The 12,027-nt window shown below is 35.3% G+C and overlaps 1 protein-coding gene across 1 annotated transcript in view; it reads right to left on the bottom strand.

Moving 5' to 3' along the window:
• LOC130231710 (protein arginine N-methyltransferase 3-like) overlaps positions 1-12,027 on the bottom strand; it is a 70,149-nt gene that overhangs the window by 46,067 nt on the left and 12,055 nt on the right. The window contains exon 2 of the mRNA XM_056461090.1: positions 6,770-6,957. Within this exon, the coding sequence (XP_056317065.1) occupies positions 6,770-6,957 (188 nt within the window). The remainder of the gene's footprint in view (positions 1-6,769; positions 6,958-12,027) is intronic.

Below are 12,027 nucleotides of genomic sequence, written 5' to 3'. Positions count from 1 at the left end.
AAGGCCACAGCCATGCTAAGTAATGAAGTTTACTGAGGAAGACTTTAAACAAGGATTAGAATAATCAATCAGCGGCTCTGTCACAGACATTCTCCGAGGCTTTACTTCTTCCCTCATGTCCCTGCGCTCACAATCTGTCTCTTCATCTTCTGCTTGATAATACCTGCGCTTTTACTCCTCCTCCCTCCATCTCTAAACAAGGCCACAACGCAGAAAATTGGCTTTCTGTCCAGCCCAGACTCAATTAATTAGGGATTCAGGTGAACTAATGATTTGCACCAAATCCAATAAGACAGCAACCATTATTTAGTTAAAAGGGGGGGATTAGGATCGAGATTAGTCGAAAATGTAGGGATAGTTCATCCAAAAAAACAAAGCGTAACTACTTCTGTTATATGAAAAAATGCAGAAATGTAGGTTATGGAAAATCATTAAGAGTCAACACGTGATGGCAATTTTCCTTTTAACTGTCCCTTAACAATATCTGAGCTACTGTACAATGAACAATTCAAAAGATAATTATTCTTAAAGCCTTGCTCAAAATATTTTGATCAAAAATGCAGTAAAACATTAATGCTAATGTAAAATTATTACCATCATCTTCTGCACAGGGTTTTTACACCTTTTCGAAAAGTCGAACTTAAGCACTTCTCAAACATTTTTCAGATGGATTAACGATACGCGTATTAGCATTGAACCGTTCTATATGAGACTTTCAGTTCGGTATGCATTGCAAACCGAACGATTCAGACTAATATCTAAAAAGATAAAAGAGAATAAGTACAAAATATAATGTTTTCAGTGCAGCAATGCTCAACAAGGCATCCCAAGTGACGTAACATGCTGCCTTCCCTGCCCACCTCCAAACACTACTCGAGTCAGGCACATGCTGCATTAGCTCTCAAAATGGCTAGTAACGTTAATGTAACCCTCCTATAACCAACAGCGCGTCTGGCATTTGGGAGCACTTTGGTGTCCCTGTAAGTTATGAGGGTAATGGCAAGAGAGTAGTGGAAAAAAAAAAACAATGACAACTGCTATGACAGTAAGCTATTTTAGCGGTAATAATTGAGCATGTCAACTCTACATGGAAACACGCGCACTACGCAAGTATCCCCGCAGCATTCAGAAAAGCAATTCCTACAGATTAGAAAAGGGCAAAACAAATCACCGAGGCGATCGGTACATTTATAGCTGTGGATATGAGACGGGGCTCAAAATTGCAACCGTTTTAGTCGCCTATGTGCCTGAAATTTATCTATGTGACCTCAAAATATATTTGGGAGCATTTCTTCATAAAATTGAAGCCGTGCGACCAGTTTTCACAGCAAAATGTTCTCCACATGCGCGGAATTAGGAGGCATTCACACATTAAGCATCTTTGCACCTAAAAACGCCAAACGCAGTGCTCAAGAACGCTATAAAACAGTTGTCATGTCAACATGCTGCAGTAAACAAACCCCGCAATGCCTGCCCCGACTTCAAGCTCTTCTTATTTGCCCACTGCGCTAGAACAGAACGCGAATGGATTGGTTAATATCAGCTGTCAATCCCTCCGTTCCGATGACAGGGTGCTACAGCTGCGAAAATGTAGGTCTGGATATGAGAGAATGAAAACAACACTGACAGATTTAGTTTTAGAAACCACCTACAGTTACAAATAAAGGCACCTCTGGTTAGTAATTATGTAATGAATGTCAATCCAGCATTTACACTTTTCAAAGAGTAAATAAAAGACTTCCAGTGTTTTAAGTCCGCTATGAAAATGGCTAAAGCATTCAAAGAGTTTTCAGGTAACAGTGTTTGCCTCTGAATCTACACATTTTAAGCACGAGACGTTCTAACGTTATTTAATCATCACGATGCTGTCAGTCATGTGACTGACACCGTCTTCACTACCGCTAAAGAGCATGCATTCACTGAGATTAAACTAATATTGCAGCTCATGAAAAGACCGTTATTGCTATTAAGATGAAGTATGCAAATAATAAGTTATATGTCAATATCATCTGTGCAATTTAAGACACCACCCATGGAACAACACAGTTATTATTGTTAATTCAGTTCATCTCATTCACGTCAAGTAGTGCGCGTAGGGCCGGTGAGCGTCTAGTAATGGTGCTCATAATTTTTGGGCGGGGCGACAAAATTTTGTTTGGTGCGCCTAAATATATTAAGTTAGGAGCACCGGTGCTACCAAGAAAAAAAAGGTTCATTTCGAGCCCTGTGAGGTCTTAATCGGTAGTGGAAATTTCGGGTTTTAAGAAAATGTTAAATGTAATAAAGCCCCATTACATTATTCCTTCATAAGCCAATTTCAGTCAGATAATTCCTGCTTTCAGATCCACTAAAATGGAAGGTGACAGTCAAATCAAGCAGATCTGTGCTGTCTGAAGAAAAGGTGTACAGCCATCTCTCTGAAAATAAAAAAAATACTTAAAAATTGATTGAAACTGAGTTCCATATAAAAACTAAATTGTTCTTTTCTTTTTATTTGTTTAACTACTACAATATTACATTAATTTTTTATAAGCAGCTTTTTGGTGGAGTATAAAGAAGGATTTGTTTTATTTGCTGCTAAGCAGAAACCCTAGAAGTATAGCTCTATCACTGTTTAAAGTAAAAGAAAAAAAAACAAGATCATACTTTTAAGATGTTAGTTTTAATATATTAAAAAAAATTTAATCTGAGAAATCCTCTGGTTTTTTCTTTTTTGCTGTATCGAAAACATACCGAACCATTACACCACTGTGTCGTATCGAACAGAACCGTGATTTTTGTGAACCGTTATATATTATACAACAGTTCTGTCTGGTTCTTCAATCTGATTGGCTGATAGCCGTGCGATATTCTGCCAGTAACAGTGCTCATACAGCCTCTTAACCCTTCACCCTTGTGTATGACTCCGCCCACATACAGCAACAAGCAGAGGACACTGTACAGATTAACAAATATTGCTGCTGTTGGACAACATAATGTACTTTTGAGGCTTTTTAAGCAAGAATGTTGTTGTTTAGATTGCAACTATGCAGTTTATTTATAAGAATAGTGCCTATTTTAAATATTTTTATTTACTGAGAGACAGCACGTCGGCGGGCATTAGCCTGTCATACTGAGCAAAGACGGTTGACGATGTTCATCCACAAAATGGCGACAGAGACCGCATAATAAGCCCTTAAAGAAAAATACAGCGTAATTTTAAATTACAGCTGATCAAATCATTATAAATCAGGTAAATGACTAAGTCAATCTCTCTGTTTTGTATGTTGAAGTATTTATACCATAGTAATATTGTGATTTCCCTATTGCAACAGACAAAAACTGGTAAATCTCTGTAGATTGATGACATTTCATGCCGTTCAGCTTTATAATCTTAATATGTGAGCAAAATTAAAAAAAAATTTCGTCATTTTGACATTACGCTAGAAAATCATTCAAATACTAGCTCTAAAGTGACATTGGTGAATGAGCAAAGGTTTCTGCTGTTCTGACGTCAGCTGTAGATGTGAATGAATGGCGGAAGTGGTTCCTCTTACAAAAGGGTTTTGAGACTCTCTGTCTCCGTGTTTGATTTTATACACATGATTATGCCATCGAACTGTTGTATAAACGCAATATCACACTCGTAGCAGTGCAATGTGGCTGTATATAGTCACACAGCCACATCGCACTGCTACTTGTGTGATATTGCTCATGTATATTAGTATAGTATAGTATTAGTATAGTGTAGTGTAGTGTAGTGTTGTGTAGTATAGTATAGTATAGTATAGTATAGTATAGTATAGTATAGTATAGTATAGTATAGTATAGTATAATATAGTATAGTATGGTATAGTATAAAAAATGGTATGAGATGTTTAGCCCTATCCCAACTTTGAATTACTGTCATTTACTCTCGTGTAATTTACCCATAGCTTAAATGTGGATCATGTATCTTTCCTCTTAAATTGACATTTATTTTAATTGCAAAGGATGTAGATAAATGAGAAATGCAGACCACGCTACAAGCACATGCACATCCAGAGTTTTCATTTTATGTAAAAAAGCAAGATTATTTCTTTATTTATTAAGAGACATCATTATGAAAGCAAAACAATTACTTTTCAAGCACTTTATCCAAAATCTAAGAACTTTTTTTAAATGTAGAAAATACAAATTAAAAAAAAAAAAAAAAATGATCTGAGAGCTGACAGGAAGCACCTGGTTTCTCCAATTTTTGGGGTTCCCTGACACATTTCCATGGTCTGTGCTATTTGCAGAACTTTCTATAGTTGTGTACAATCTGATAAAGATTTTTCTTCTCACACTTGTACTGACACTGGTACTGAAATGAATTGAATCAACACTGAATTAACTCAAAATGAATAAATGACAATGCTGAACTGATTAATTATTTTCTCCCTGTTATTGTTAATTGGGTTTTTTTTTTCCATGATGGTGCTTAAGCTAAAAATAAAGATAGAAATAAAGATGGCTTGAACTACAAATAACACTTTTGCATTTGAACATATTTTAAAATATACTGAACTATTCATACTTCCATGTCAAACAATCTTCCAAATAAGCTAATTTGGTGCACAAAAATATGTTAATTTTGAGTTATTTTGGTGTGCCTTTCTACATTTGTGATAGAAGTGATTTTGTCTAGGAGAATAAAAAAACAATTAAACATTTTTCTCAACATTTTCTCAAAGTTGCTGACTCATTTGACTTCAAACATGAGTCAACTTGGGTCACATACTTCCATTTACATCTCTTTATTTATCACCATTTTTCCAACCTGATAAAGATTTTTTTTATCAATTTGTCTTCAAATCTCATCCCACAACATTGACTCTGGTATTGAAATGAATTAAATCAACACTGACTTAATTCAAAATGAATAAATGACAATGCTGAACTGAACTTCAGATTTATGAATTTCTCCCTGTTATTGTTAATTGATTGTTTTTCCCTTGTTGGTGCTTAAGCCTGGCTTATACTTAACACGTTCGCTAGTTCGCTTGAGTGTGCGCGGCGACATCGATGTGTTTGTGTTCACTTTAGGTATGCGCGACATGATTTCTGCTGGCGGACCGCACAACATTTTTTGAGAGTCGAGCGAACAGTTCGCGAGGCGCCACATTTGAGTTGAATATGATTCACTTTGAAGAGATTTTGTCTGAAACAGGTATGACTGTACAGACATCTTTTTGATCTGTCCATGCATGATCATAGAGATAACCAGATGGCCAATTAATCTTGGCTAGAAATTGCAACAGCTGTGGGAAAGGAGGAAAGTTTTTGTTAAAAAGTTTGGGAAAACCTGAGGGATAAGTTTTTGAAGCCAAAAGAGGCCATGGCAAAAGTGGAAATCCATGTGGTTTTAATACACAATTAAAGAATAGGTTTTTCCACCATTCATAGGTTTAACACAGATATATATATATATATATATATATATATATATATATATATATATATATATATATATATATATATATATATATATATATATATATATATATATATATATATATATATATTACAATTTTGAATTCAAAACAATTTATTATTTACAAAACTAAAATGAAGTAACAAATTATTTCTTTAATAACTGGAAAAGAATATTGGACAATATATTGGACAAAATGATCGGTTTACAATATATTGATGCCCTATTTTTCTAGGCTTTATTGGTGATAATGGTCAGGAATGTAGGAGCATTATTGCCTTTTTAGCATATAAGTAGGACACAAACTAGCCAGACAGTAATGTGGGAATTATGGAGTGGGCTAAATCTATTTTAAGAAGTCAGTTTTAAAAAAAAATTATTTTAAGTGTACTTTTTTGGCTTTTATTCTTGCCATAATGAAAAATCTATTAGTAGAACAGCCCATGTCCTGTTGTCATTGATATTTACCTTTAATAAGTAGAACTGTCCGAGATATGAGCAAAAGCAAGTGATGCATCAAAGTTTGATTTTAAAAAATCTCTAATGGTTATAAAAATCCTTATAATCATTATAATAAATTATAAAAATAATTAAGTTTAAAAATATTGAATGATATTAATGATGTGATGTAGTTCCGGAACTTCCTACTTCTCTGTTTATTGGTCTGACTTCACAGTTGATTTCTTTTGACCCCCCCCCCCCCCCCCTCATTTTAAAGAATATCACTACAGTGAACGTGTCGAATATAAAAGCATTGTTTGTTTCGTGAGTTGCACACACAGTCAGCGGAGGTCAGTGACATGGTGCTAGGTGAAAGTATAAATCAGCCTTTATACAATCATCTATTGAATCTAAAGCCCTGTGGAAATAAAAATGACCTGACTTGAGAATTACACATAACAGTTTTGCATTTGAACATATTTTAAAATATCCTTAAGTATTTAGTCTTCCATGTCAAACAATCATCTCAATAAGCTCAATTAGTGCTCAATTAGTGTCTTATTAAATCAAAATTTTTGATACAGGTGATTTTGTCAACATGTTCTCAAAATTGCTGACTCCTTTGTCTTCAAACACGAGTAGCTCAGTTATTTCTGTGAAACTAAAATAAAAATAACTCATTTCTAAAAACTTTTAACTGTGACCAATTTTGTCAACACGGGTCACAAGCTTCCATTTACATGCCTTTATTTATCACCATTCTTCCACCATTAAATCTTGATAGATGACACGGTACATTTACCCCTTTGGAGACATCCAGATTTAACTAATCCTTTTCTCATAATTCTCTTCAAACATTTATTGACAGCCCCAAACAGGGTCTTTCCCCCTCACCTTAATCACTGTAGATTCTGAAATGACCGTCTCAGGCTTCAACACCTCCACCACGGCCTCTGGTATCACAGCCTTCTTCATGCACGTCATTTTGAAGCCATACACATCTTCCCAGAATGCAATGCGGTCATTGTGTTTCTGAGTGTCGCCCACCGCCGCCAGGCTGATGCTGCATCGGTCTGGAAAGACTGAGAAGAACGATGATACATGAATGCCAGTAAAAGACATAAACTTCAGGGCTTGCATATGATATATGTACAGAGTCAAACGCAGCCCTCATGAGTCAATACTTCACATGACAAGAACATTATTCATTTAGCAGCCACTTTCTCATCCAAAGTAACTCCAGGTACGTATTTTACCCAGATTGAGCTCCTGAATTGCACCTTCTGGGATTTGAACCCACAACCTTTGGCTTACCGGTCCAGAACTTCAACCACTAAGCCATGTCACAAGATTTATGCACCGTTTTGCAGCTCTCTGGTGCTAAAAAGTTAGTGATCTAGACATATCTGGGCCATACAGCTCCCAGGGATGTTGGTTCGAGTCCATTAAACTCGAAATGACTCCAATTAAATGGCCTACATTTGTAAACTTTGACTGCATATTAACATGTTGGCATTAAATATACCAGCATTGAATATTTGAACACACTCACTGGCACGAATCAAAAGAAAAGCAAAATTATGACAAGGCATTAAGTGGATTAATGCACCAAACAACGTCTTCAGGAACAAACTGTACATGGGTTATTGACGTGACGTTGCATTTTCACTGTCTCACACACAAAAAAAAAATGAATATAATTTATATTGTCATCATTTAAAATGCAGTAAATGGTTAAACATTTCTTTGTTAACAATTCCTTTGTTTTCCATGGACCGTATTATAGACCATTTCAATGTGATCACGTTATTGGCCCATGAACATTTCCTGCTTGTTATCAAACTATTTCATAACTGTAACAAGAGGCAATTCAATCATACCTTATTTTTAAAACAGCTCTCATAACATTATCAATATGTGGCTCTTGTTAAATCAGGAAAAAACGTTGGGACCATTGTTTTTGTTTACATCCCTCAAAATGGTCTATATAATCTTTTTATTTTCCTTTTCTTTTTTTGAGCCAAATCTCACAACTCAAAAATCTCAAAACATTTTCAAACTTTTTACTTTTTTGAAACCATTATAAAATGTGTAAGTTTGTTGTCCATTTTTGAGTGACCGCTGATTTATGTCCAACAAGTCAAGAAGAAAAAATATTCAATTTCTTATAAAGAAAATAGCACTATGACGAAAAGTTTCCAACAATATAGATAAATCGCTCTTGCAAGAGGTTGCCAGATTGACGACACCAACAGGAGTAGGGTTGTCAAGATTAATTGTTTCTTCAGTGCACTATGCAGACATGGATATTTCAGTATCGGTTCAGTAATAGATCCTAACTGGTTATTACGTACTGAAGTTATTTATCTTATATGAGCTTTGTCACGGTAAAATACAATTGCGAGGGAGGCAAGCGCGAGTAATTAAAATGCAGAAACTCTGCACAATTCACTGCGTGTGTTTGCTGGACAGTCATTCACTGAAACTGAAGTTACAGCAGAAGCTCTGCTTCACTGAATGTAAACTTAGTGAATGAATGTAAACTCCATTTCTCTCTCTCGCTTGCTCTCTCACTGTGGACCTTTGACCTGCTGTCTTGACGTTTCATCTCCTCTCGGCTGTTAAAGCGATACTTCTGGATACCAACACAAGCCCGTGTATGCAGAGCGAGTTTTCCTCTCCGTGTCTATCACAGATCAGCTGTGCTCACCGCTGCAGTTTATCAGTGTCACTTTTCGGTGAACAATGCCAGCGCATTAGAACCAATCACCCTTTCTGTTGAGTGCGTGACCAGCCATAGCTCAAAAAGCAAGCGTGATAATATTTACGTTTTTTTTATTTGCTTTAAATGCTCATGTTGTTCTGTCCATGTACTTAAGTTTTGTTTAATGCATTCAAAAGAGTTTTCTTTAAGCAGGTAAAACTAAAGGTACAGTACAAACAGTTGAAGTCAGAATTATTTTCCCCTATTTTCTGTTGAACGGAGAGAAGATTTTTTCAACACATTTCTAAACATAATAGTTTTAATAACTCATTTCTAAAAACTGATTTTATCTTTGACACTATTTTCCAGTGACATTTAAAAGCTTAACTAGGTTAATTAGATTAACTAGGCAGGTTAGGGTAATTAGGCAAGTTATTGTATAATGATGGTTTGTTCTGTAGACTATTGAAAAAATATATAGTTTATAGGGGCTAACAATTTTGACCTTAAAGGGCACATAGGTTAGCCCTTTTTTCATATTTAATATAAGTCTTTTGTGTCCCCAGAATGTGTCTGTAAAGTTTCAGCTCAAAACACCCATCAGATTATTTATTAAAGCTGTTTGAAGTGTCTATATTATAGCTGGAAAAAAGGTTTTGCTGTTTTTTGTACTGGCCCTTTAAGGCTAGTCCTCCGTGCCCACCGTTCCCACGTGCCTGTCAGCAATCGCCGCCCTCCGCTGCCTCAGGAAGCAGACCTCACATAACACGTGTGAGAAATACTACAGTAAGAACTTTAACAATCAGTATTTGATGCATTTTTTTTGTGGATTTGCAACAATGAGTCACACACAATGTCATTACAAAGTTTACGCACACACACAGCAAGGACACAAACACATAGCGCACACACACACACACACACAAACGTAGCGCATACATACGCACACACACATAGCTCAGGCACGCAGACACACACACACACACACACACACACACACGCACACGCACACACACACACAGCTCAGACACGAAGACACACACACACACACACACACACACACACACACACACACACACACACACACACACACACACACACACACACACACACACACACACACACACACACACACAGAGAGAGAGAGAGAGAGAGACAGTACGTTAAGCTTTGCATGATTGCAAGATTTTTATGTGACATGATACTGGTAATATCCACTGCTGTATGATTATCTCTTATATTAATGTACAAAATACATTGCTCCAATTGGTCCACCTTTTTTATGTTGTTAAATTTGAAAAAAAAATGGACTGGGTGTGTTTATTTCACCCCAATATGACAGTTTATACACTATACTTACACACATTTTTGCCCAAACAGCTTGAAAAGTCACCATAGGTGCCCTTTAAAATGTCTTTTAAAAAATAAAAAACTGCTTTTATTCTAGCCAAAATAAAACAAAAAAGACTTTCTCCAGAATAAAAAATATTATCAGACATACTGTGAAAAATTCCTTGCTCTCTTAAACATCATTTTGGAAATATTAAAAAAAGAAAAAAAGAAATCAAAAGGGGGTCTAATAATTCTGACTTCAACTGTATATCTGACTGCTTGTATTAAAGGACAAAATTGTATTACAAATACATGTATTTAAAAATTATACATTTTAATACAACAATTCTTGTGGTGGGAAGTAAAATATAAAATTGTGTATGGAAAGCATCGTCAATGCACCAAGATATCGAATTAAACCGAATCGAAGGTATGATAATCGTAACCGAACCGTGAGAACAGTGTAGGTTTACAAGTCTAAACAGGAGCAAGCGTGCTGACTATCCAGCTTACACCACATCCTCGCTATAAACAAAAACACATGATAAAATAAATATTTTCCATAATCAAAGGAGTTTTGTCCAAACCGTTTGGTTAGGACAAAACTATTTCAATTTCCCACAGAGATGAACAGCACACTTTCTATGACAATAGTCATCTCAGGTACTGGTTATGCTCTATTCAGTTTTAAATGCTACAAATGTGAGTTTGAATACCATTTAAAATGACATTTTTTGCCGTACTGAACGCAGCAGCAGATAGTTTCCTTCAGATCTTGAAAATTAAATATGGGCTATATATTGAACTGATTTTTATAATTCTGAATTTCGGAGGCTTCTGCTGTCCTCTAAAGGGCGAGTTTTCGGACACGGCCACATAAACTGAAGCAGCCTTCATGACTGAAATGAAATACGGTGAAATTTCCACCAAAGCAACCTGGAGTCCTGAATTCTAATTGGGTAAAACTGGCAGTGGGCTAGTTATAGAGACCAAAGCAAAAACAGACATTCTGACATGAAACACATTTTCAAAGGAGAACAGCTGACTTTAGCATTGTTTTTAAGATAAATAAGTATGTTTACTTAGCATGTTTCTTAAATATCAAGCATTTGTTGGTATTTATATGATTTAGAAAAGTCAAAAACTTACATACGGCACATTTGAGGTAAAACTCAGCAAAACTGATTGAAAATGTTTTTTTAAAGAATTGATCAAGTTAACGACTCCTTATATTTTCTCAAGCATCAGACTTTGAGGCTACATATATATATATATATATATATATATATATATATATATATTTTTTTTTTTTTTTTTTTTTTTTTTTATTATTATTATTTTTTTTGTTAAAAGAAAAACAAAGCATTTTTACTGCCTATTTGTCAACTACCCACATGCATTTGATATACAGATGACTATGGTCAATACAAAAACTATGGTTTTTATATCATTGATAACTAAAGCGTAACAGACGCCTGGCCATTGCATGGGCGTATTAGATCTCATCCTTTACACAAATGTGCAATAATGAGCACATTTATCATCAAATGGTAAACGGCAGTCTTGACCGTTTCATTCAGTAATGTTTCAGTCGTTTCCAGCACTTGCAAATGTCCCTGTGTGATGATGTTAATGGTCGCCATGCACATGCTTCTGGCTAAAATAATCTAAATTCAGCTGATAGTCATAATCGTAAAAAATGTGCATTTATCAGTTTTTAATGTCTGTTACATTTGCCCATCAGACAAAAACTTAAAACTGCAGTGTTTGTTTCATATACTTCAACAAAACAGATGTTGCTAATATCTATGCTGCCATCAGGAGTGCAAATCATTCTTTTATTTTTATCTTTTATAAGAGGATACCAGGCAGCTGTATTAGTAAATATTTTCAATTAAAACACGCTAGAATGGACTATTTCACCATGTCTGCCTTAAGGCTAAAATACACTGCGCCTTTTTAAAAATCTGAACAGATTTTAAAACACTAAGCATCACTTAATGACTTTGTAAATGGCAATAGAAAAAAAGACTGAGGATGATACTCTGAATGAGGTTCACACTACACCAAACTTTCAAGTTGTCCGTTTTTCAAAAGTCAGTGAAAAAAGGTGAAG

Source organism: Danio aesculapii, chromosome 7 (assembly GCF_903798145.1).
Source record: "Danio aesculapii chromosome 7, fDanAes4.1, whole genome shotgun sequence".
Taxonomy (NCBI): Eukaryota; Metazoa; Chordata; class Actinopteri; order Cypriniformes; family Danionidae; genus Danio; species Danio aesculapii.
This window is presented reverse-complemented; position numbering and strand designations above follow the sequence as displayed.